Source organism: Trichomycterus rosablanca, chromosome 17 (genome assembly GCF_030014385.1).
Source record: "Trichomycterus rosablanca isolate fTriRos1 chromosome 17, fTriRos1.hap1, whole genome shotgun sequence".
In the NCBI taxonomy this organism is placed as follows: domain Eukaryota; kingdom Metazoa; phylum Chordata; class Actinopteri; order Siluriformes; family Trichomycteridae; genus Trichomycterus; species Trichomycterus rosablanca.
The window spans coordinates 2798748-2825085 of NC_086004.1; the positions used below are offsets into that span (position 1 = coordinate 2798748).

General features: G+C 40.8%; 2 protein-coding genes across 2 annotated transcripts; one reads left to right on the plus strand and one right to left on the minus strand.

Moving 5' to 3' along the window:
- The first annotated feature begins 1593 nt into the window (after window positions 1–1593).
- On the plus strand, window positions 1594–17067 carry lonp1 (lon peptidase 1, mitochondrial). Its single transcript, XM_063012918.1, has 18 exons — window positions 1594–2061; window positions 4326–4414; window positions 4504–4623; window positions 5515–5776; window positions 5867–5928; window positions 6023–6152; window positions 6243–6326; window positions 7627–7847; window positions 8955–9093; window positions 9182–9360; window positions 9788–9875; window positions 10701–10823; window positions 11008–11124; window positions 12181–12321; window positions 12728–12893; window positions 13631–13851; window positions 14013–14177; window positions 16587–17067. The coding sequence occupies exons 1-18, from the start codon at window positions 1594–1596 to the stop codon at window positions 16734–16736; spliced, it is 2925 nt and encodes a 974-aa protein (XP_062868988.1). The 3' UTR covers window positions 16737–17067.
- Window positions 17068–18795: 1728 nt separating this feature from the next.
- On the minus strand, window positions 18796–22482 carry rpl36 (ribosomal protein L36). The gene is made up of 4 exons (XM_063013475.1): window positions 22378–22482; window positions 21132–21226; window positions 19950–20084; window positions 18796–18919 (listed from the first exon to the last, which is right to left on the minus strand). Exons 2-4 carry the CDS (start codon window positions 21222–21224, stop codon window positions 18830–18832), a joined length of 318 nt encoding a protein of 105 aa, XP_062869545.1. The 5' UTR covers window positions 21225–21226; window positions 22378–22482; the 3' UTR covers window positions 18796–18829.
- Between the last annotated feature and the right edge of the window lie 3856 nt (window positions 22483–26338).

The following is a 26338-nucleotide window of genomic DNA, read 5'->3' on the forward strand; positions in this document are numbered from 1 at the left end:
CCAGGACCTTCTTGCTTTGAGGCGACATCGTGCTGCCACATAATTTTATTAATTTTATTACAATTAAATAAAAAAATTAGAAAAAACTAAATAAATTGATGAATATATATTAATTATTGATAGTAAGACATACTTAGTCCTACTAAGATTGTAGGTCATATAGTTTTTAAACATATGTGAATATAATATATTTTAAAAAGAAGCATAAAATGTGAATATTAATAAACCTATAAATAAATGAATGCAAAAAAGTTAATAAAAAGTATGTAGGCAAATAATAAAGAAAAGTCGATGTAAATACATACACACAAACGTACAGTACATACACAGTAAAAGAAAGTAAATATGTGAGATTTAAAATGTGAGATTTAAAAGTGTAAAGTAAAAAATAAAGTACCAAAGAAAATGTTCAATAACACCTGAATAGCCTAAATGTTTACACAGACAGTAGTGTGTCAATACCATTAAAACATTAACATTATATGAACAAATAAATGGATAGCAGGTAACCACTATATAAATGAAATAAATAAGTTATTAAATAACTAAAAACAAGGTAAAAACGCGTGAGGGTAAACAAAACAAATAAACCGAAACAACAATGAATAAACAACTGAGTATTTAAATGAATAAAACTGACAAACATGCATTAAAAGATATAAAATATAGCAATAATGAATTAATATGAACGTTATTGTTTTTTATGTATTAATTTTTCGATTTTATGTATTTATTTTGTTAATGTTGTGAGCCCCTCTTTAAACAAGAAGTGATGTAGATTGTTAACTTCTTGAAACACTTAAAATAATGCTATTTCTAATAGCATTTTATATGTTCTGCTATTGGAACCAGATTCCTTATATGATTTGTAATTCCTCTAGCTTTGTTTTTTTTTTCTTTGATATTTTATTAATTATTGTTGTTGAAGGTATACTGGTTATTGTTGTATTAATGTTAAAGCATATTTTTGGTAATATGTTCATATATATTAAGTGTACTGTTATGTTACTGCTTCTTTAAATTAAAATGTTAAAGTTATTTATTTATATATTTGTGTCATTATTATGAGGAGGATCAGATTACACACCTGTTTGTTTGCGCTCCTTTGTTGATAAATAAAACCAGATAAAAACTCTTATTAACAGATGTGAGAAACACATGAAAGTAAACAAAACAAATAAACATAAACAACAATGAATAAACAACTGTATATTTAAATAAATAAAACTGACAAACACGCTTTTAAAGATAAAAAATATAGAACTAATAAATTAATTTGAACGTTATTGTTTTTTATTCACTTAATTTTTAGGTTTTATTTGTTTGTTTTGTTAATGTTGTTATTTATTTATATATTTATGTTATTATTTTGAGGTGGATCAGATTGCACACCTGCTTGTTTACGCTCCTATAATTAACATATCAATGTCTGAGTAACAGAACATTAACTAAATGACTAAAAAAAGCTTTTTAACACAATTAAAAACGAATGAATAAATAAACTACAATGACCTGGTGTGTAAACAAACACGTGTGACGTCATCAGCGGTAGCCGGACGTTGCCGAGCTCTCTGTGGACGTTTCGAGATGAACATGGCGGCCTACATGAGCGTGTGTGGGAGATCCAGGCAGGTCTACAGGAACATCTCAGTCCTGTGCAGGAACAACATCCGTGTGTTTAATAACCAGGCCGATACAGTGAGGAACATCTCAGAAGATCTGAGGAGCAGGGTCAGGACATCATGGCTCCGTCACACCTGGAGCAGGACCACCGGGGGGTTCCATCCTGCAGCCGGGGATGCTCTGAGAAGATCAGGATGGTTAGTGGACCAGAGGAGGTGTTTCTGGGGGAACAGGAGCAGTGGAGCTCCAGGTCAGGATGGAGCTGAGAGCGGGGGATCTGATGGAGATGAGACCGGGGGAGATGGAGCAGAGGGCGGATCAGCAGCTCCACACATCACCGCTCTCACTACCATGATGGTTCCTGAGGTGTTTCCTCATGTTCCACTCATCGCTGTCAGCAGGAACCCCGTGTTCCCCAGATTCATCAAAATAATCGAGGTAAGAACGGTGGTGACGTGAAAAGTTATTTATTTATTAGGATTTTAACGTCATGTTTTACACTTTATGTTCCATTCATGACTGGAACGGTAGTTACTGCTTACAGAAGATTCATCAGATCAAGTTTTAATGTCAAACACAGTCATGGACAATTTAGTATCTCCAATTCACCTCACTTGCACGTCTTTGTACTGTGGGAGGAAACCGGAGCACCCGGAGGAATAATCCAGGTACACAAATCCACAAAGTTGAATCAGTTCATCTGGACACAAGTTTGTTGTAGAGAAACGTTTCGCCACTCAATCCAAGTGACTTCTTCAGTCTGAGCTGGTGGTGAATAACCCAACCTTATATGCCGTAATAGGAGCTATACTCCAATCATGTGTGAAAGGCACACATGGCCATCGGGCGCTATGCAAATCGGCTGTATATAAGGTTGGGGTTATTCACCACCAGCTCAGACTGAAGAAGTCACTTGGATTGAGTGGCGAAACGTTTCTCTACAACAAACTTGTGTCCAGATGAACTGATTCAACTTTTGTGTACCTGGATTGCTGAGCATGCATCAAGAGATCCACACAAATAGGACCTGGACCGTCAACCTGGTAATCGATCCCAGGACCTTCTTGCTTTGAGCCACCGTGCCACCCTACACTCCTCCAAAAGAGGATAATTTGTGCATCATCATGCGGTTTTCAAAGGATAGCTACAAAATAGTGAGTGGACAAGGACGCACAGTGTCCTTGATGCAAAGCACCAGTGTGATTGGTATTCCTCTGCCTGCTGAACAAACTGTTAAAGTAAAAATTTGCATACAGCCACTCAGGTGGCGCGGCGGTAAAAGACACGCTGAACACCGGAGCTGGGATCTCGAATACATCATATAGAATCTCAGCTGAGCGACCACTCGTTGTTCAGATAGGGGTGGGATATTAAAAGCCTGATAGGGTCTCTCTCTCATAACTAATGCAATTACGAACTCTGCTGGCTGATTGATGACGCCTGCACAGAGACAGGTAAAGAATGCTGTCAGGGTGCGTCTCTCCGTACACAGTGCGGATCCGCATTGCACTCGTCAAAGTGTAGGTGACAAGGGGGCGTGGGTTAGCTTCGTTCTCCTCAATCAGAGAGGGGATCGGCATTGGTGGAAAGCAAGAAGGACGCAATCGGGCAATTGGACGCGCTAAGAAAAAGGGAGAAAAGAAAGAAAAAATGCATAAAGAAACAAAAAAAAATTGCATACACTTGTAAGGAACGTGTAGGTTATGAGTCTTGGGCGCCATCACAAAACGGGAAGCTGCTTGATCTGGGATGATGCCGTGCACAAACAGGCAAACTTTTTTTATAATCAAAAGACGAGTGAAAACCATCTCTTTACTAAACACTTAAGCTGAGAACTAAGATGTACTTACTAACGCTGTTATTCATTAATTATTCTACAAAAAAAAAATGGAAACAGGTTTTCAGCAGATTTGTGTTACTTAAACTAGAGTAGGAAATGTTTACTGTGGAAGCTCTTCTGTAAGTCATCTGCTAAATGCCGAAAATGTAAAACCCAGAAAGGGTTGAAAGGGCAGCCTCAAAGGGTATGGCAGTGGAAAGCTTGCTTGATAATGGTCCTTGGATTGTATATCTGGTCATCCAGATGAATTCCGACTCAGCATAAGGTGACAGTTAAGCTTTGTTTCTGATTTTGTCATAGAGACCACTATCATAGAGACCACCGGTCTGCAGTGGTCAGTATCTATCAAAAAGGGTCCATGGAAGGAACAGTGGTGAACCGGCAACAGGGTCATGGGCGGCCAAGTCTCATGGTTGCACATGGGGAGCGAAGGCTGGTACGTGTGGTCCGATCCAAAAGAGCAAACTGCTGAAGAAGTTAATGCTGGTTCTGATAGAAAGGTGTCAGAATACACAGAGCATCGCAGTTGCAGGGCTGTTTTGGCAGCAAAAGGGGGAACAACACAATATTAAGAAGGTGGTCATAATGTTATGCCTGATCGGTGTATGTGGGCGCAAAGAAGTCACCATTTAGAACCAATTATAATTCTTAACAAGAACATCAGAGGACATGCCACAGAGTAAAATGACTTTAAAGAAAAGACACGATGTAGAACTGTGGAGTGGATATATCTCCTGAATGCTTATTAAATAATAAAAAGATAATAAAAAAAGATCACTATGTGTCCTAACCAGAATAGAGCCAAGACAGTGTGCATTCAGGAAGAAGCTTATTTACAGTTGTCATGTTACACTGTGTCCAGGTGAAGAACAAGCAGCTGATGGACCTGCTGAGGAGAAAAGTGCAACTGGCTCAGCCCTACGCCGGCGTCTTTTTAAAGAAAGACGACAAGTACGAATTAAAATAAAATAAAGTTTCATATCGAGCTTTTCTGGTTCTGTGTGTCTGTGTTAATGCTCAGTGTCTGTGGTTTTTATCAGTGACGAGTCTGACATGGTGCAGAGTTTGGATTCTGTCTACAACACCGGGACCTTTGTTCAGATCCATGAGATGCAAGATCTCGGGGATAAACTGCGCATGATCGTAATGGGACACAGACGGTAACGCTTTTACTTCATCTCATTTTAAATCCAGCACTTAAGTAATTGCATAAAAATTCTAAAACTTGCTTGTTGTGAAATTCAGAGAGACTCGTTCCAAAACCACCCAGGCCTTCAAACAGTTGACTTATTTTACTTAGCAAGTTACACATGGCTATTCATTTCCAACAGCTTTACATCTCTGAGCTGCACATCTGGCAACATCAGCAAACTAAATGTCAAGTTATAACTAATGAATTTATATTTTCTTAACTTAATGTGACCCAATTATGACACCTACATTATCAAATGACCGAATCCTGTTCATTTGAACAACATTTTAATGCAACACAACACAATACAATATAATAGACGAAGCCGACAGCACTGCTGAGATTCGAACCCTTGTAATGGGTTAGCGTAGCTTGTTGATATGAATTGTTTGATGGGATTAATGATGCTTGTATCAGGTAATACAAATTGGCAACATTTACATTCATAACAGTGAGCGAATCATATTGATGTCTAGGTTTCTTTTTATTATTTTTGTATGTGTGTCTCTGTCCGGGCAATCATTTCTGTATGGACTTTGCATGTTCTCCCTGTGTCCTTGTGGGTCTCTAAGTGCTACAGTTTCCTCCCACAAGTCCAAAGACTTGCAGTTAGGCCAATTAAACTAAAACCAAAAATAAAAAAATACAAATTGACCTAAAAGTGTCAAAATAGCTGCCTTTATTTATTCAAACGCACCAATTTAGCATGAATGGGTGCATCATGCTTCTTATTCTGTATGATAAAATATAAGAGAAACCGTAACAATAAAAAGGAGGATCGGCAGAATGTGAGGGACTGGACCCAGAACTGCTCTGATGAATGAATAGCATCATCATTTCCTTCTCTGATCATGTGCAGGATTCGAATCAACAAGCAGCTGGACGTCGAGGATGAGGAAACGCCCCCTGCGTTGGAGCTCGACCCCGAACAGTCCAAAGCTCAGCGCAGGAAGCCGAAGCGCGCGCGTAAGGACTCCGTATCTCTGGCTGATGAGATGACTGAGAGGGTGAAGGAGGCTGAGTTTGTGGTGGGAGCTGTTCCTCTACCCACCAACGAGGTGCTCATGGTGGAGGTGGATAACGTCGTGCACGAGGAGTTCCAGGTCACCGAGGAGGTCAAGGTACTGCTGCTTAGTCGTATATGAAGCTTGTGTTGTGTTCAGGAGTTAGTTTGGGATTAGTTAACTGGATCTTTGTGTGTTGTTTGTTAGGCTCTGACTGCAGAGATCGTCAAGACCATCCGTGACATCATTGCTCTGAACCCTCTCTACAGGTGACGCCGGATTTTGACCCGAATATAACAGTTTTGTATCTTGATTAAAGTTTCAGGTCATTTCTAACTGATATTTCGGGATTGTGGTCGACAGGGAGTCAGTTCTGCAGATGATGCAGGCCGGACAGAGAGTCGTGGATAACCCCATCTACCTGAGCGACATGGGTGCCGCTCTGACGGGCGCCGAGTCTCACGAGTTACAGGACGTCCTGGAGGAAACCAACGTAAGCATTCAAAATTATCCTTAACCCTTTCTTTAAAGACGTTTTGCCCCCCCATCCTATAATAGATTTAACGTTTTGAAAACGTTTCAGATCCCGAAGCGACTGTACAAGGCTTTGTCGCTGCTGAAGAAGGAGTACGAGCTGAGTAAACTGCAGCAGCGCCTTGGCAGAGAGGTGAGCGAAATCTGATTACAGGATCAAATTTACAAAAACATTCATTCATTCATTCATTCATTCATTCATTCATACTTCAAAAGGTTTCCACACTTTTTACACTCTATTTATTAACATAGCCAGTGATGCAGCGCTGCTTTCACATCATCACCACATGAAAATCTTCTTCCCCTTAAAGCAACTTGAGCGTCCAAAAATGTAAAAATCAGGACTATAAGCGTCTCTTAGACAAGACCGATTACTCCTCCTACTACACCCTCACCGCTTATAACCAAAATAGGAGTAAAATTGAGGAAACTTTTTAAAGATCCTTCATATTTTCAATACAAGCTTCACTCATGGTTCAGGGTTGCAGTAGGTCTGGCACCACCCAAAAACACTATGAGCATTGCAAATTAATCACAGGACAGCTCACACTCCCATATTGACCTACACATTTACAAATAGTGGCACTTTAAAGCAGCCGATCCAAATTCTGCATGTTTTTAAGAGTGTGAGAAAGCTGGAACCCAAAGGACACCCAGCAGGTGAGGGGAAACCTTACAAATCATCCTACAGACAGTGACTTCTGATAAATGTCGAACCCAGGTCTTTAGAACCCACTTTTTTAGCTGCACCACATATTTTTACATCATTACTAAATAAATCTATTGAATTTATGTTTTTAAATCTGAATTTATAGTTAGTTAGTTTCAGCCACAACAGTTGCTATCAGGTGTAATAACTCAGTTATATAAAGGAAATTCTGTGCTTCCAACTTTGCAGTATCAGTTTAGGGAAGGCCCTATCCTGTTCAAACTAACTCTATAAAGACATGAAGATTTAAAGAAAATCCAGTGGCCTGTACAGAGCCCTGACCTCAACCCCGCTGAACAGCTTTGGAATGAACTGGAAATTAATTGAAACTTTCTTGACCAACATTAGTGCCCAGTCATTTGACTGAGTGGGGATAAATTCCCACAGATATACTTCAAAGTCTTGTGAGAAGTTGAGAAGTGAGAAGATGTTATAGCTGAAAAGATCACTGTATTTGGACTACACTCTGTGTCCAAATACGTTTGGTCATATAGTGTATTTTATTTCACTGGCTTCATAATACTGGTGAAAACCTTAGTGGATCAGGTGCCACTGACATGAAGGAACATGTGAAACTCCTTACAGGTTGAGACTGGAGGAGACACAAGTCCCTTGGCTATGTGGCACCACTTTCCCAGAAAACAATAACAGTCTGTAGCACGTTAAAGTCTCTTCCGTTTGAATGATCTGTGGAACTACATGATTCGACGTCTCTGCTCTGTAGGTGGAGGAGAAGATTAAGCAAACCCACAGGAAGTACCTGCTGCAGGAGCAGCTCAAGATCATCAAGAAGGAGCTGGGGCTGGAGAAGGAGGACAAAGAGGCCATCGACGAGAAGTTCAGAGAGAGGCTGAAGGAACGCACCGTACCCCAACACATCATGGAGGTCATCAACGAGGAGCTGAACAAACTCAGTTTCCTGGACAACCATTCATCAGAGTTCAAGTGAGGAGCTACTGGGGTGAAATTGGGTTTAGGATTTTACTTTTACATTTCCATTTTCAGCATTTAGCAGACGCTTTTATCCAAAGCGACTTACTGTACTGTGACAGTATACAGTCTAAGCGATTGAGGGTTTGAGGGCAACCTGGCAGTGGTGGGACTTGAACCAGCGGTCTTCTGATTACTAGGCCAGTACCCTAACCACTAGGCTACAATGTCTCACAAATCAATTTCCAAGGATAAAGGTTTCAATGATCTTTTTATTTTACTTACACGTTTAACACCTCTTTATCCTGGTTAGGGTCACGCTGGGTTCACTTTCACCGGGAATCACTGGGCGTGGTGCAGCAACACACTTTAGACAGGAGGCCAGTCCATCTCTAGGCCATCCCCCATAAAGACACAGCCTATCATGACCGTATGTAGACATCCGATCGGCCGACAGGTTCACCTTTGTGGAGCATTATATTGTAAAAATCATTCAGTACAATAACAGAAGCAGTCAGAAAGAGGGGAATCACTTTTTACACCATTTAATGTCTCCTGGTGCTCAGGTAGTGCTGCAGTAAATTTAATAGCACACCACTGCTGGGGACCAGGGTTCGGATCCCATCCGTGCTATCGGCTGAGGTCCCGTAATAGATTGGCATCCTGTCTGGGGTGTGTTACTGCAAAGCGCCCAGTGATTCCAGGGAAACCGGACCCATCATGACCCAGACCAGGATAAAGTAGTTGTAAAAAGATGAAAATATAAAAGTAAAGCTTTTCTCCTGCTTTTAATAACCTTCAATTTGCCTCACAGCAAGAAGGTCTTGGGTTCAGTCTCCAGGTGGGGTGGTCTGGGTCCTTTCTGTGTGGAGTTTGCATGTTCTCCCTGTGTCTGTGTGGGTTTCCTCCGGGAGCTCCGGTTTCTTCCCACAGTCCAAAGACGTGCAAGTGAGGTGAACTGGAGATACAAAATTGTCCAGGACTGTGTTTGACATTAAACTTGAACTGATGAATCTTGTGTAATGAGTGACTACCTGTCCTGTCATGAATGAAACCAAAGTGTTACATTAAAATAAATAAATAATAAATAACCTTCAATTCTCTGTTGTTTTTTCCCTTTAGTGTAACGAGGAACTACTTGGACTGGCTGACCTCAATGCCGTGGGGCACCAACAGCATGGAGAACCTGGAGCTGTCCCGAGCTAGAGAGGTTCTGGAGGAGGATCATTACGGCATGGAAGACGTGAAGAAGCGCATCCTCGTAAGCTGATCCTCTGTCTCGGACATTACGACTCTTTACGTTGGTTTTCGGAACTCACTCAGTGACTGGTTCGGTCCTCTGTTTGCAGGAGTTTATAGCCGTTAGCCAGCTTAAAGGAAGCACACAGGGCAAGATCCTGTGTTTCTACGGGCCGCCCGGCGTTGGGAAGACTAGCATCGCCCGCTCCATAGCCAGAGCATTGAACCGTGAATACTTCCGCTTCAGCGTGGGTGGCATGACCGACGTGGCAGAAATCAAGGGCCACAGGTGGGTGCTGTGGAAATCTACTTATAGTTCATCACTGCTGATTTAAGGAGTTTTGTTCAGTTATGAGACCAGAGACCAGGGCAGTGATGGAACAGAGGAATGGGAAGCCACTGTTGGTCCCCTGAGCAAGGTGCTTGACTTTTAATTGCTTGTAATGTACAAAACTACAATTGCTTTGGATAAAGGCGTCCGCTAAATGTCGTAAATAAACCACAACGTGAAGCAAAGCCCCTTTTCCTAGGTTTTGTGCTTTTGCATCCTCAAAAATCATTAATATTAATTTAATTAAATATTATTTTAGCCATAAAGCTGGTTGCTTTAGTTGAATTGCACATCAGCTACTTTATATTGCTCCTTTTAGATTTTTTGTGGTCGTGTTATACCTTTTTTGATGTTAAGTGTAGTATATATTATTTGCACCATACAGGAGGACGTACGTTGGAGCGATGCCTGGTAAAATCATCCAGTGTTTAAAGAAGACCAAGACGGAGAACCCGCTAGTTCTCATTGACGAGGTTTGGTGATGTTAGAATTGCACTCATTTTAGAAATACACCGATCAGCCATAACATTAAAACCACCTCCTTGTTTCTACACTCACTGTCCATTTTATCAGCTCCACTTACCATATAGAAGCACTTTGTAGTTCTACAATTACTGACTGTAGTCCATCTGTTTCTCTGCATGCTTTGTTAGCCCCCTTTCATGCTGTTCTTCAATGGTCAGGACCCCCACAGAGCAGGTATTATTTAGGTGGTGGATGATTCTCAGCACTGCAGTGACACTGACATGGTGGTGGTGTGTTAGTGTGTGTTGTGCTGGTATGAGTGGATCAGACACAGCAGCACTGCCTGAGCTTTTAAACACCTCACTGTTACTGCTGGACTGAGAATAGTCCACCAACCAAAAATATCCAGCCAACAGCGCCCCGTGGGCAGCGTCCTGTGACCACTGATGAAGGTCTAGAAGATGACCGACTCAAACAGCAGCAATAGATGAGCGATCGTCTCTGACTTTACATCTACAAGGTGGACCGACTAGGTAGGAGTGTCTAATAGAGTGGACAGTGAGTGGACACGGTATTTAAAAACTCCAGCAGCGCTGCTGTGTCTGATCCACTCATATCAGCACAACACACACTAACACACCACCACCATGTCAGTGTCACTGCAGTGCTGAGAATGATCCACCACCTAAATAATACCTGCTCTGTGGGGGTCCTGTGGGGGTCCTGACCATTGAAGAACAGGGTAAAACAGATCAATAATTGTAGAACTACAAAGTGGTTTTAATGTTATGGCTGATCAGTGTATGTACTGTATATCATTTTAAACCAAACAGGTGGACAAGATAGGCAGGGGCTACCAAGGTGATCCATCATCTGCTCTTCTGGAGGTTCTGGATCCAGAACAGAATGCAAATTTCCTGGATCACTACCTGGATGTTCCTGTGGATCTGTCTAAGGTAAACCAGCACTTATTTAACCCAACATTTATTTACAATGTGCAAATCTTTATATGTCTAAATATCCATACACTGTATTTCACTTGGGAGGGATGGAACAATAGAACATTTTTAGTGCATTATGGAATCTCAAGACAGTCGGAGCTTAAGTTACGTTTCTAACGCGTTGTTTTTTTTTATCCAGGTTTTATTTATTTGCACCGCCAATGTGCTCGACACCATTCCAGAACCACTGAGAGACCGGATGGAAATGATCAACGTGTCTGGCTACGTAGCTCAGGAAAAACTGGCCATAGCAGAGGTATCAAAGAGCAGAATACTGTACTGTTTACACCTCTTCTATCTGAGGAACAGGCACGTCTGTGTGTCAATAGTTTACATACACCTGTAAGGGAAATGTACACTGTTTGGCCCAAAGTATTTGGACACATGATCATGAGCTTGTCTGACATCTCATTCTAAAACAAATGGTATTAAAATAGAGCGATGTCTATGTGATATTTTTTTTATTAGCTGGAGCAACAGCCTTGTTTCTGGGAAGGCTTTTCACAAGACCCATTCAGTCAGTAGATGTTTGTATGGTTGGGCTCTAATGTTGGTCAAAAAAGACTCCGTTGATGTTCCGATTCATTCCTTTAGCTCGAGACACGCCAGCCACTGGAGTGTTTTTAAACAAAGGCCTTCAAATTCCTCTGGTCACATGGATATCCGCCAGGTTGCTACTGTTGGGCCCTTAAGCAAGGCCCTTATCCTTAAATCGCTCGGACTGTATACAGTCCCAAATATAAGCCACTTGATAAAAGCTTCTGCTACTCCTTAAACATAAATGTAAATGAGTGACAAAGACGTGCAGTGGGATGAACTGGAGATACAAAATTGTCCATGACTGTGTTTGATATTAAACCTGAACTCATGAATCTTGTGTAACCAGACCTGTTTTTGGTGGTTCCTTCATTAAATCTCACCAAATCTCTGCATAAAAGGACAATCTGGGTGTACCTTGGGTCACGTGGACCACTGTTCCATGTACTTTTAAAGAGATGCAGATGCAATTTAGCCCTATTGATATGGGAACAGAGCATTCACCAGCTACAGTCGTGCATGTCCCTTACAAGAATATGTAAACTTTTGACTACATGGTGTAAACAATGGGCAGAAAAGTCAGCAGGAGACACTTTACTGTAGTCCAGATATTATATGTTGTTACATCGGCATGTGTCATTGAAGCTGTGATTTTATTTAATATAATAGAACCACCATGTTACATTTCCTTCTTGACCCCTTTACTCATCTTTATCAAGGATGTCGATACCTCTCACACAGACTTTGTATTGTTTTGATCCCGTTGTACGTGCAGACGTACCTGGTGCCCCAGCTGCGGACGCTGTGTGGTTTGGATGAGCAGAGATCCAGCATCTCATCAGAGGCTTTGAACATCCTGATCCGACAGTACTGCAGAGAGAGCGGCGTCAGGAACCTGCAGAAACAGGTGGAGAAGGTGAGCGTTACCTGCAGCTTTATCGGACGACACCACGGCTTGTTTATGGCAAAAGAAGACAGGTAGAACTATATGGTCAGCTGGATGTTAGCTTCTGTGTCAGGCTTCGGCCATTATCCCTTTTCCCTCAGACATAGCAAGTCGTGTCTGTGTAGGCACCACTGAGATTCAAACCTGGATCTCAGCAGGCTGGTTGTTAATGCCATTCCAAACCATGGCCAATAATATAAAGTTTCTCCACCTTTCTCACCATTGACCCTCCACTTTATTTATTTATAGACCTGTTAGCAATGGGTGTGGCTGAAACACCCGACCTTAATAATGAAGAGGCGTGTCTGCATACCTTTGCCCATATGATACATTCTATGCAATTTTCGTTCTCTGTGTGATTCCTGAATCCTTGCAGGTTTTCAGGAAAGCAGCGTTCCGTATTGTTAACGGCGAGGAAGACTCCGTCAGCGTGACTGCTGATAATCTCCAGGACTATGTTGGCAAACCTCTGTTCACAGTGGATCGGATGTATGACGTCACACCACCGGGCGTGGTCATGGGCCTGGCATGGACATCCATGGGTAAGTTTCTTTTAAACCGACATTTTCTTCGTGTCTTTATAGAGATTGCTTTGCCTAACTTCCCTAGACTGTTGCTGCAAAGTCGGAAGTGTATAATTTTCTTTATATACTTGATTTATGACATCTGTTAGCAATTGTTGTGGCTGAAACACATGAATTCAGTAATTAAAAGCGTCACAATACTTTTGTCCATTAAGTTAAGGCCCCACCTAATTCATGGCTGTGAATTTTTAAATCGTGTAGCGTTCAAGTGTCTCACGTTTACTGGTTAATTGCACTATGAGGCGTCCCAGCAATCCTACGGAAATTCAGTTAGCAGTCGCTTAGTCAAAATGTTCAAGATGTCGAAGTCTAAATCAGCTAACAACACGACTCGGGGAACTGAGTTTGGAAAACTAACAACCAATTCTGTGGATGCTGGGGGTGGGGGGTCAAAACATGGGCGAGAATTTTCGTCTTTGAGACAGAACATGAAGCCTTGCATCGTCGCTGGATGTTCTAGGTTTACATTCAGCTAGGTAGCTGTGCTGTGTATTGCAGCCTCTGTTTATTGTATCTTATTCTATATTTATGCTAACACCACAACATACTGTAATAGCACAATAAAAATAAATGACATGTCTGTGTGACACTCGTAACGTAAACATGAACTTGATAAATAATGATAAATAATTTGGCCGTTATGAAACGTGACCTCATCTGTCCTGTTTGTGATGTTTCCTTCCATAACATGTCAGGCGGCTCCACGTTGTTTATCGAGACGTCTCTGAGGCGCCCGAGCAGCTCGAAGAGTAAAGACGAACCCGCCGAGGGCTCTCTGGAGGTGACCGGGCAGCTGGGAGACGTGATGAAAGAGAGCGCTAAGATCGCTTACACGTTCGCCCGCTCCTTCCTCATGAAGGAAAAGCCCGAGAACGACTTCCTGCTGGGTTCCCACATCCACCTGCACGTACCAGAGGTACGACCGTGTTGTAAAAAGCAGAGTGTTTTGTATCTGCATCAGCTAATACATGGAAACATGTAAAATGGGGTGTTGCTGTGATGTGTTTGAAGTGAATGCAGCATCATCGGACTTGTTATAACCTTGTAATTGCGTGTGTTTTTTCTGACTGTAATCAGGGTGCGACTCCAAAAGACGGACCAAGTGCAGGCTGTACGATCATCACGGCTCTGCTGTCCTTGGCCACAAACACGCCAATACGACAGAATGTGGCCATGACGGGAGAAGTGTCCCTGACCGGCAAGATCCTTCCTGTCGGAGGCATCAAGGAAAAAACCATCGCTGTAAGTATCATGCGGGGTGCACGTCATACTTACAGCACCCTTGACAAAAAACAGACGAAACACCACGTCATTTGCTTACGTAGGTTTTGTACGGACTGATGTCTGTTACTGTAAGTATTATGCCCAAGGTACATACGAGGGATCTTCAAAAAGTTTCCACACTTTTATATTTTGGTTATAAGCGGTGAGGGTGTAGGAGGAGGAGGAGGAGGAATCGGTCGTGTCTGAGAGACGCTTATAGTCCAGATTTAGCACCATCTGATTTCCACCTTTTTGGACACTCGAAGCTTTAAGGGGAAGAAGATTTTCATCTGATGATGATGTGAAAGCAGCAGAGCATTAGTGGCTACACGCTCAACCAAAAACACTTTTTGCTGATGGCATTAAAAAGTTGGTACAGTCGTTTAGGTGGCGCTAGGTAAAATACGCTAGCACACCAGAGTGGGGTTGGATGGATGGATGGATGGATGGATACTTTATTCATACTGATGGAAATTAAGGCCTCAGTAGCAAGTTACATTGATCAAAAGTAATAGTACACACTATAAAGATTCACATTATACAAACAAGTACCTGCATAATAACAACACACTACAACAGCAGGGTCTGTGGGTACATACAGTGCTGGCCAAAAGTATTGGCACCCCTGCAATTCTGTCAGATAATACTCAATTTCTTCCAGAAAATGATTGCAATCACAAATGCTTTGGTATTAATATCTTAATTTATTTTGCTTGCAATGAAAAAACACAAAAGACAATGAAAAAAAAGTCAAATCAATTATCATTTTACACAAAACTCCAAAAATGGGCCGGACAAAAGTATTGGCACCCTCAGCCTAATACTTGGTAGCACAACCTTTAGACAAAATAACTGCGAACAACCGCTTCCGGTAACCATCAATGAGTGTCTTACAATGCCCTGCTGGAATTTTAGACCATTCTTCTTTGGCAAACTGCTCCAGGTCCCTGAGATTTGAAGGGTGCCTTCTCCAAACTGCCATTTTGAGATCTCTCCACAGGTGTTCTATGGGATTCAGGTCTGGACTCATTGCTGGCCACTTTAGAAGTCTCCAGTGCTTTCTCTCAAACCATTTTCTAGTGCTTTTTGAAGTGTGTTTTGGGTCATTGTCCTGCTGGAAGACCCATGACCTCTGAGGGAGACCCAGCTTTCTCACACTGGGCCCTACATTATGCTGCAAAATTTGTTGGTAGTCTTCAGACTTCATAATGCCATGCACACGGTCAAGCAGTCCAGTGCCAGAGGCAGCAAAGCAACCCCAAAACATCAGGGAACCTCCGCCATGTTTGACTGTAGGGACCGTGTTCTTTTCTTTGAAGGCCTCGTTTTTTTCCCTGTAAACTCTGTTGATGCCTTTTCCCAAAAAGCTCTACTTTTGTCTCATCTGACCAGAGAACATTCTTCCAAAACGTTTTTGACTTTCTCAGGTAAGTTTTGGCAAACTCCAGCCTGGCTTTTTTGTGTCTCTGGGTCAGAAGTGGGGTCTTCCTGGGTATCCTACCATAGAGTCCCTTTTCATTCAGACGCCGACGGATAGTACGGGTTGACACTGTTGTACCCTCGGACTGCAGGGCAGCTTGAACTTGTTTGGATGTTAGTCGAGGTTCTTTATCCACCATCCGCACAATCTTTCGTTGAAATCTCTCGTCAATTTTTCTTTTCCGTCCACATCTAGGGAGGTTAGCCACAGTGCCATGGGCTTTAAACTTCTTGATGACACTGCGCACGGTAGACACAGGAACATTCAGGTCTTTGGAGATGGACTTGTAGCCTTGAGATTGCCCATGCTTCCTCACAATTTTGCTTCTCAAGTCCTCAGACAGTTCTTTGGTCTTCTTTCTTTTCTCCATGCTCAATGTGGTACACACAAGGACACAGAACAGAGGTTGAGTCAACTTTAATCCATTTTAACTGGCTGCAAGTGTGATTTAGTTATTGCCACCACCTGTTATGTGCCACAGGTAAGTAACAGGTGCTGTTAATTACACAAATTAGAGAAGCATCACATGATTTTTCAAAGGGTGCCAATACTTTTGTCCACCCCCTTTTTTATGTTTGGTGTGGAATTATATCCAATTTGGCTTTTTGACAATTCTTTTTGTGGTTTTCCATTGAAGACAAATTAAATGAACATTTTAATATCAAAGCATTTGTAATTGCAATCATTTTCTGGAAGAAATTGAGTATTATCTGACAGAATTGCAGGGGTGCCAATACTTTTGGCCAGCACTGTATGGAGATGTTATTTCGGTATACATCGTAAGGCGGGTATAGATTGTAAAGTATCAGCTGTAAATTCAAGTATAAGTACAAGATAAAAAATTTAAAAACGACTTTTCATCTAGAAAATAAAGTAATTAAATATATAAATGAATGAATCTTCCACAGGCGAAGAGAGCTGGTGTGAACTGCATCATCATGCCTGCTGAAAACAAGAAAGACTTCTCCGACCTGGCCGAGTACATCACCGAGGGTCTGGAGGTGCACTTCGTCGAACATTACCACCAGATCTACAAAATCGCGTTTCCCGGACAGTGAAGAACATTACAAACTATTTTTATTAGCTATAATATCATCACAAGATCGTTTAGCTCAGAACACGACGGCTCACAGGGACGGACGTCTGTAGTGGTCACTTCTACCAGCCGTGACTGATGTGGAGTCGATGTCATCCATTATCTTCAGTACAGAATGCTGATGCCCTTGATGTCAGTGAGCCAGACACCAGAGGAGTAATCAAACCTGTAAATCTCAATATGTATGAAACTGTAACTATTGGGATGAAGACTTTGCTGCTGCGCAGCCGTCACACCGTTTCATTTTGTTACAGGTCATGTTGCAACAGCAGAAAAAAGCACTTAAGAACCTGCACGTGTGTTTTGTTTTGTTTTCCTGTTACTGAAGCATTTAATACAGACAGACGTGTTGATGCTTGGACTTTCCAGCAAGATGATTCCGAGCACACTTTATTTATTAGGATAGCACACTTCGGTTACATTCATCAGTTCAAGTTTAATATCAAACACAGTCCTGACAATTTTGTATCTCCAGTTCACCTCACTTGCACGTCTTTGTACTGTGGGAGGAAACCGGAGCTCCCGGAGGAAACCCACTTTTATTCATCGCTTAACGTCTGTGTAGTCCGGGTTTTCTCCCACAGTACAAAGACGTGCAAGTGAGGTGAATTGGAGATACAAAATTGTCCCTGACTGTTTCGTTTATTAGGATTTTAACGTCATGTTTTACACTTTGGTTACATTCATGACAGGAACGGTAGTTACTCGTTACACAAAGTTATATCGAACACAATCATGGACAATTTAGTATCTCTAATTCACCTCACTTGTCTTTTGACTGTGGGGGGGAAACCCACGCGTACACGGGGAGAACATGCAAACTCCACACAGAAAGGACCCGGACCGCCCCGCCTGGGGATCGAACCCAGGACCTTCTTGCTGTGAGGCGACAGTGCTACCCACTTATCCACCCGACTGTGTTTCACATTAAAAACTTGAACTGATAACCAGTAATTATCTGTTCTGAAGGTAAAGCGTGTGAAACATGTTAAAAATCCTAATAAATAAATAATGTCTGTATAAATTTACTATTACAACTAACTTATAACTTACACGACCAAACAAACCATTATTTTTATATGAACCTTGTTATTAAATACCACACATTTGATACTGGACCACAAGTTGGAGAAAATAATGAGAAGTGAAGAGCTTGGGTGCCAACAGAGCTGAACTCACACCAAATGCCTTAAAGCTACTAGAGCTTCAGGAATTTGACACTGTGCTAGTGCACATGACAATGACTAGTGGTGGCTTAGTGTTTAAGGTACTGGACTAGTGATTAAAAGCCCCATTGATGCCAAGGTGCCAGAAACCATTAATTGCCTGCAATGTATTTAGTCACAATTGTGAAGCCACTTTGGATGAAGCGTCCACAAAATGTAAGTCTGATTTCCTGTAAACGAGTGTTCTTGGTACCATTCTTATTTACTTTCTACCTTCTGGTTAGTGAGCAATGTCTTTATTACTGTGTTAATAACTTCAACAGGAGGTTATGGAAAGGTTTAACAGGGCAGTGATAGCTCAGTGGTTAAGGTACTGGACTAGTAAACAGAAGGTTGCCGGTTCAAGCCCTCGCCACCACCAAGTTGCCACTGTTGGGCCCCTGAGCAAGGCCCTTAACCCTCAATTGCTCATTGTGTTCAGCTCATTGTGTAAGTCGCTTTGGATAAAAGCGTCTGCTAAATGCTGAAAATGAACTTATACAGGATTTTCTTTTGCTGTAGTGTGAACACGTTTGCCCTCCTTCGTATATCCACAAGTGCTATCGGGGATCACAAACTGTTGTACCAACATGCTGTTTACAAACCTTACGATCCTGTGCTGGGCAGTTGGTGTCAGAATTTCAAAACGCTGGTACACGACGACCTGATATAAAGCTTCCATTTCATTTTCATACCGGCTAGGTCATATCAGAGCCAATCAAAGACTACAAGAGAAAGTTTAATTGGAAGCTCGGCATTACTTGCTGCACCCACCTATAAAAAAATAACCAATATACACAACCACATACACACAAATCGTTTTACAAATTTATTTATCGAATATTACAGGCTACTCCTTCTTGGCAGCAGCCTTTCTCATTGCAGCCAGGATGTTGCTGAGCTCTTCCCTCTTTCTCTTGGCACGGATGTGAGTTCCAACCTGCGCACGATGAAAGCACATTATTAATACACCAGTATAACCTACGCAGGTCCAGTACTATAGTACCAACATCGGAGCAAATACGCCTGAATGTGGCCACCCACAGACCCAGCGAGTTTACTCCCTGTACATCCAGACCTGAGCGGTGCTATCCATTATTAAAATCTCATTTACCTGATCTTATTAGCAGGTGATTATACAGAGAATGCAGAGACGTCACCATTTAACACCCTCTGGTCTCCTGCCCTCAATGTTTTACGTATATTTACACATTAAACCACCCTCAAGTCAACAATATTGCCGCCAATGATGTTCAGTTATAGGAAAAGGCGACTGCATGTTGATAAGAATAAGGATAAGGATAATCTAGGGCACATTGTACTGTTTATATGACAAGTTGTTCAATGTACAATCTTTTAAAACTGGGATCAGAGCACAGCAGCTTTGGGTCAAGGGCCTTGCTCAAGGGCCCAAACAGTGGCTGCAGCTCTACCTACTGTGTGTAACAACTGTTGCTTTTATCACTTATTATCTATTCACAGTGCTGGTTCTGGAGGATCCCTGCACATTTTATTACTTTTTTTCTACAACACAAACTCATTAAGCATCGGTTAATGATCAAGTCTGAGTTGTAGATTGTGAGCAGGTAGGTGTGTGTGTGTCCACGCTTCAGAACCAGGATCTAGGAACACCAATACAGATATTTGGTTCCTCTCAAGACTGTCTGGTTCGTCTTTCTCCCAGTAATTTTAAGGGAGCTTTTCCTTGCCATTGTCTTGGTCAACAAGGGGTTTCTGGTCTGTCAGTCCTGGATTCTGTAAAGTTGCTTTGAGACAATGTCTACTGTAAAAATCCCCAGATAAATGTATTTAATTTGTCTTGATATCTATACCAGGAAAATGGAACATGTTGCTCACACTATGCATCATCTAGTTGCCATCAATACAGCATTCCACAGAATCAGTCAGATCAGTTCTATAAAAACACTAAGAGCATGAGGACTGATGGCACGGTGAGAATCCACACTTACCCTTTTCTTGATGAACTTGAGGGCACGCTTGTCTTTGGACACCTTCAGCAACTCCATGGCACGCCTTTCGTACGGGGCAAAGCCGCACACCTCGCGGATCATGTCGCGCACAAACTTGCTGTGCTTGGTCAGACGCTGCACACAGAAAGGTCACCGTCAGAGGATCAATATTTTATAATTCTGTTTTATCACCAGATTTGACGAGGTTTACTACTTCTGATTAGGGAAATGTAAACAAACCAACAAAACCCTGAAGAAATCCTTTAAGAAGAAAGGCCAGGTCTGTTTAATCAACCTGAAATTAGGCTCGATATCATATGGCTGCTTTTAACAGCGATATTACAGTAGGATTAATCTTCTTTTCCATTATTTTAAGCAGTGGTAGATCAACCAGTGCCAGGCCGCCACCGTCAGGCCCTTAAACAAGCCCCTTAACCCATAACTGCTTGGACTGTAGCAGCCATTAAAGACCACAAATGTAAATTAGATTTGTGCAGGATGTTTTGGAGAAACACTGGAGACACCGTACGGTCACCAGGAGTCAGAACCGCTTAATAATAAAAATCTATTTCAGCTATTAGCGCTTGAGCAGAGCAAACTAAAGACATGCATGTTGTCCCACTTCATAGCTCAAACAGACGGTGGTTATAAATGAGTTAAATTCAAGTTAATGCTTCCCAGTTCTGAGGTCAGTTCTAAGTAAAATGCAGAAATAATCTATTAATCATGTGTACCATTATTTATGTTTAACATTCTAGGGTACAGCACCAAGCGATAAAACTTATAAACTGAACTAAGTATGTTTGTGTATGTATATGTGTGTATATATATATGTATGTATGTGTAGTTAAAGTGCATATAAAATTTTTATTTGTGCTATTGTATTAATGTTTTTATGTCACTGTGTAGCTTTTATGATTATAAATTTTTGTGTTTTTATTGTATTATACTTGACCGCATTGTAAAGCACTTTGTGGCTTGGTCCTAGAAAAGCGCTATATAAATAAACTTTACTTACTTACTTACTAAAAGATGCAGCAAAGTTAGATTTCTACATCATATTGTTCTACCCAAGTGGTTTTATTGGTAGGATATAAAGAAACACTACTAGTGGAACCTGATTTTGTCTCGTTTATGCATAAAGATTTGAAAAAAAAAAAGCAAACGGCAACCCGTCCTTACCCCTCTCCTGCGGCTGTGCTTGGGCTTGCTCACGTTCTTGGTCACTGGGTGGCCCTTTTTCAGGCCGACCGCCATAGGATACCGAACAGCCATTTCTGTTCAAAACAAGCCAGATTAGATAGTGAACATTTTTAAGTATGCATAACTGACTAAGCACACAAACATCATTGAATCATTACATCAGAACCTTTATTAACCTGGATACACACACACACACACCTGTAACTATAAGCTTTAAGTATGAAAGAAGCACAGATTCACCACTGGGGTGTAATTTATTTACATTAAGTGCCAGACATGTTAGTTTTATGAGGAAATTGAGAAATTTTATGCCATTTCTGTTTCATTAGTAACTTAATTCAGTTATAAAAGAGTGAATTTTATTTGTTTATTAGGTTTTTAATGTCATGTTTCACACACATGGTTACATTCATGACATGACAGGTTCATCAGATCAAATGTTGAATATCAAACACAGTCTTGGACAATTTAGTGTCTTCAGTTCACCTCACTTGCACGTCTTTGGACTGTGCGTGGAAACCGGAGCTCCTGGAGGAAACCCACACAGACACGGGGAGAACATGCAAACTCCACACAGAAAGGACCTCGAACACAGGACCTATTTGCTGTGAGGAAACGGTGCTACCCACCGAGCCACCACAGGTTTTAATGAACTTTGTATTCAAACAGAGGTCAGTACCGTACTGAGGGAGGTGGGTATGTCTAAAAAGAATCCCCTACATTTATAGTTCATGAACTTAAATCTGGACAAACAAGCAAACTGCACAAGAGCCAATAAGAACAAGCTCAGTAAATAAACCAGACAGCAGCATGTGGGATCAGATACAGACCGACATGTACTGTTAATATTATGATTTAATTATTAATAATAATAATAATCTGTATATACTGACGCGTTTTACTCATTAATTTCATACCAAAGTATCCAACACTAACTGCATTACCAACAGCTTCACTATATTAACCCTAAATAACTCAATTACAGTGAGTTTATTCCAGTTTTGACCGGATTTCTGGAGCCATGGTGACAGTACCAGTGTTCCCTCAGCCTCCATTTCTCACCCAATCTAACCTCATAATCACCGCTCACATAACTACAATAACACTCAAATACACTCCTACAGAAGCTTAACATGCAGTTGAGGTGATATTTACAGATATAATTACTCAGATGGCGCTGATACAGACACGATTACAATTTCTTTAAGGCTCAAACGATTCCTACCTGCTTTTCTAATGGCGTCCAAACCGGAAGGAGAGTTGTAGCGCGGAAACAGAGAATTCAAGGCGCTGTGCTACTGAGAGCCGTTACAAATAATCACAGCGCCTCCTGTCGGGCGGTATAAATACATCATACATATATACTGTACATACATACTGTACATACATATATCTCTATAACTATACATCTATCATACATATATACATACATATACATACTGTATATCTCTATAGCTATACATCTATCATACAAATATACATACATATACATGCTGTATATCTCTATAAATATACATCTATCATACATATATACATACATGTACATACTGTATATCTCTATAAATATACATCTATCATACATACATACATACATACATGTACATACTGTATATCTCTATAACTATACATCTATCATACATATATACATACATGTACATACTGTATATCTCTATAACTATACATCTATCATACATATATACATACATGTACATACTGTAAATCTCTATAAATATACATCTATCATACATATATACATACATGTACATACAGTATATCTCTATAACTATACATCTATCATAGATATATACATACATGTACATACTGTATATCTCTATAGCTATACATCTATCATAGATATATACATACATGTACATACAGTATATCTCTATAACTATACATCTATCATAGATATATACATACATGTACATACTGTATATCTCTATAAATATACATCTATCATACATATATACATACATGTACATACAGTATATCTCTATAACTATACATCTATCATACATATATACATACATGTACATACAGTATATCTCTATAACTATACATCTGCCTCCGCTGGTCATACACGGCTCCACAGTCAGCAGAGCCGAGTCCTGTAAATTCCTGGGCACGACCATCCAACAGGATCTTAAATGGGACAGGCATGGCACAGCAGTTATGAAGAAGGCCCAGCAGCGCTTGTACTTCCTGAGACAGCTTAAGAAACTTAGACTGCCCCAAGCTCTGCTGGTTCAATTCTACACTATCACCGTCTGGTTTGGCTCGGCGTCTCTGCACACCAAACGTAAGCTACAGCGTACAGTGAGATGTGCAGAGAAAATCATCGGCTGTCATCTTCCCACCCTAGAAGATCTACACTCCTCTAGGATGAAAAAGAGGGCAAGGAAGCTTATGGCAGACTCTTCTCACCCCGGTCACTCATTTTTTTAGAGGTTCTCATCTCAGCGGAGACAGAGAGTGAGAGCATTAAAGACTCGTACAAACCGCCACCTCCACAGCTTCTTTCCCCAGGCAATCAGCTTACTCAACAAGGACTACTCCCACATCCCTCCATTTTAATAAATGCTCATGGGTTTCACACAAGCTTCCCGCATTTTAATAGTTAATGCACATATGCACCTTATGTGTAAATAATCTCTATTGCACAATTTTTTATCACTACTATATTGTTTATTTTATTCTATGTATATATATACCATTGTTTATTGTTTATTATACGTTTAGATATAGTGTACCTTTTACTATTTAACTTGTATGTATGTTGACACCTGCACCTAAAGAAATTCCTTGTACATCTGCTACTTGGCGAATAAAAAAGATTCTGATTCTGATTCTGATTCTGATCTATCATACATACATATATACATACATGTCCATACTGTATATCTCTATAACTATACATCTATCATACATACATGTACATACTGTATACAGTATCTCTATAACTACACATCTATCATACATATATACATACATGTACATACAGTATATCTCTATAACTATACATCTATCATACATATATACATACATGTACATACAGTATATCTCTATAACTATACATCTATCATACATATATACATACATATACATACTGTATATCTCTATAGCTATACATCTATCATACAAATATACATACATATACATACTGTATATCTCTATAACTATACATAAATCATACAAATATACATACATACATATACAGTACAGTATATCTCTATAACTATACATAAATCATACAAATATACATACATACATATACATACTGTATATCTCTATAACTATACATAAATCATACAAATATACATACATACATATACAGTACAGTATATCTCTATAACTATACATAAATCATACAAATATACATACATACAGTGTATCACAAAAGTGAGTACACCCCTCACATTTCTGCAAATATTTTATTATATCTTTTCATGGGACAACACTATAGAAATAAAACTTGGATATAACTTAGAGTAGTCAGTGTACAACTTGTATAGCAGTGTAGATTTACTGTCTTCTGAAAATAACTCAACACACAGCCATTAATGTCTAAATAGCTGCAACATAAGTGAGTACACCCCACAGTGAACATGTCCAAATTGTGCCCAAAGTGTCAATATTTTGTGTGACCACCATTATTATCCAGCACTGCCTTAACCCTCCTGGGCATGGAATTCACCAGAGCTGCACAGGTTGCTACTGGAATCCTCTTCCACTCCTCCATGATGACATCACGGAGCTGGTGGATGTTAGACACCTTGAACTCCTCCACCTTCCACTTGAGAATGCGCCACAGGTGCTCAATTGGGTTTAGTCCATCACCTTTACCTTCAGCTTCCTCAGCAAGGCAGTTGTCATCTTGGAGGTTGTGTTTAAGGTCGTTATCCTGTTGGAAAACTGCCATGAGGCCCAGTTTTCGAAGGGAGGGGATCATGCTCTGTTTCAGAATGTCACAGTACATGTTGGAATTCATGTTTCCCTCAATGAACTGCAGCTCCCCAGTGCCTGCAGCACTCATGCAGCCCAAGACCATGATGCTACCACCACCATGCTTGACTGTAGGCAAGATACAGTTGTCTTGGTACTTCTCACCAGGGCGCCGCCACACATGCTGGACACCATCTGAGCCAAACAAGTTTATCTTGGTCTCGTCTGACCACAGGGCATTCCAGTAATCCATGTTCCTGGACTGCTTGTCTTCAGCAAACTGTTTGCTGGCTTTCTTGTGCGTCAGCTTCCTTCTGGGATGACGACCATGCAGACCGAGTTGATGCAGTGTGCGGCGTATGGTCTGAGCACTGACAGGCTGACCTCCCACGTCTTCAACCTCTGCAGCAATGCTGGCAGCACTCATGTGTCTATTTTTTAAAGCCAACCTCTGGATATGACGCCGAACACGTGGACTCGACTTCTTCGGTCGACCCTGGCGAAGCCTGTTCCGAGTGGAACCTGTCCTGGAAAACCGCTGTATGACCTTGGCCACCATGCTGTAGCTCAGTTTCAGGGTGTTAGCAATCTTCTTATAGCCCAGGCCATCTTTGTGGAGAGCAACAATTCTATTTCTCACATCCTCAGAGAGTTCTTTGCAATGAGGTGCCATGTTGAATATCCAGTGGCCAGTATGAGAGAATTGTACCCAAAACACCAAATTTAACAGCCCTGCTCCCCATTTACACCTGGGACCTTGACACATGACACCAGGGAGGGACAACGACACATTTGGGCACAATTTGGACATGTTCACTGTGGGGTGTACTCACTTATGTTGCCAGCTATTTAGACATTAATGGCTGTGTGTTGAGTTATTTTCAGAAGACAGTAAATCTACACTGCTATACAAGCTGTACACTGACTACTCTAAGTTATATCCAAGTTTCATGTCTATAGTGTTGTCCCATGAAAAGATATAATAAAATATTTGCAGAAATGTGAGGGGTGTACTCACTTTTGTGATACACTGTACATATACAGTACAGTATATCTCTATAACTATACATAAATCATACAAATATACATATACAGTACAGTATCTTTATAAATATACATCTTTTAAATCTATCTATCTATTCATACAAATATACTGTACATACATATATCTCTATAAATATACATCTTTTAATTGTATCTATTCATACAAATGTTTGTTTATTTGTAAATATTTGTAAATATTT

Coding starts and splice junctions, on each gene's coding strand:
- lonp1 (XM_063012918.1), top strand. CDS start 1,594: ATGGCGGCCTACATGAGCGTGTGTGGGAGATCCAGGCAGGTCTACAGG. Junction 4,415..4,503: donor TTTTTAAAGAAAGACGACAA/GTACGAATTAAA, acceptor GGTTTTTATCAG/TGACGAGTCTGACATGGTGC. Junction 12,322..12,727: donor TGCAGAAACAGGTGGAGAAG/GTGAGCGTTACC, acceptor GAATCCTTGCAG/GTTTTCAGGAAAGCAGCGTT.
- rpl36 (XM_063013475.1), bottom strand. CDS start 21,224: ATGGCTGTTCGGTATCCTATGGCGGTCGGCCTGAAAAAGGGCCACCCA. Junction 20,085..21,131: donor AGCACAGCCGCAGGAGAGGG/GTAAGGACGGGT, acceptor TTCTGTGTGCAG/CGTCTGACCAAGCACAGCAA. Junction 18,920..19,949: donor TCAAGTTCATCAAGAAAAGG/GTAAGTGTGGAT, acceptor CATCGTGCGCAG/GTTGGAACTCACATCCGTGC.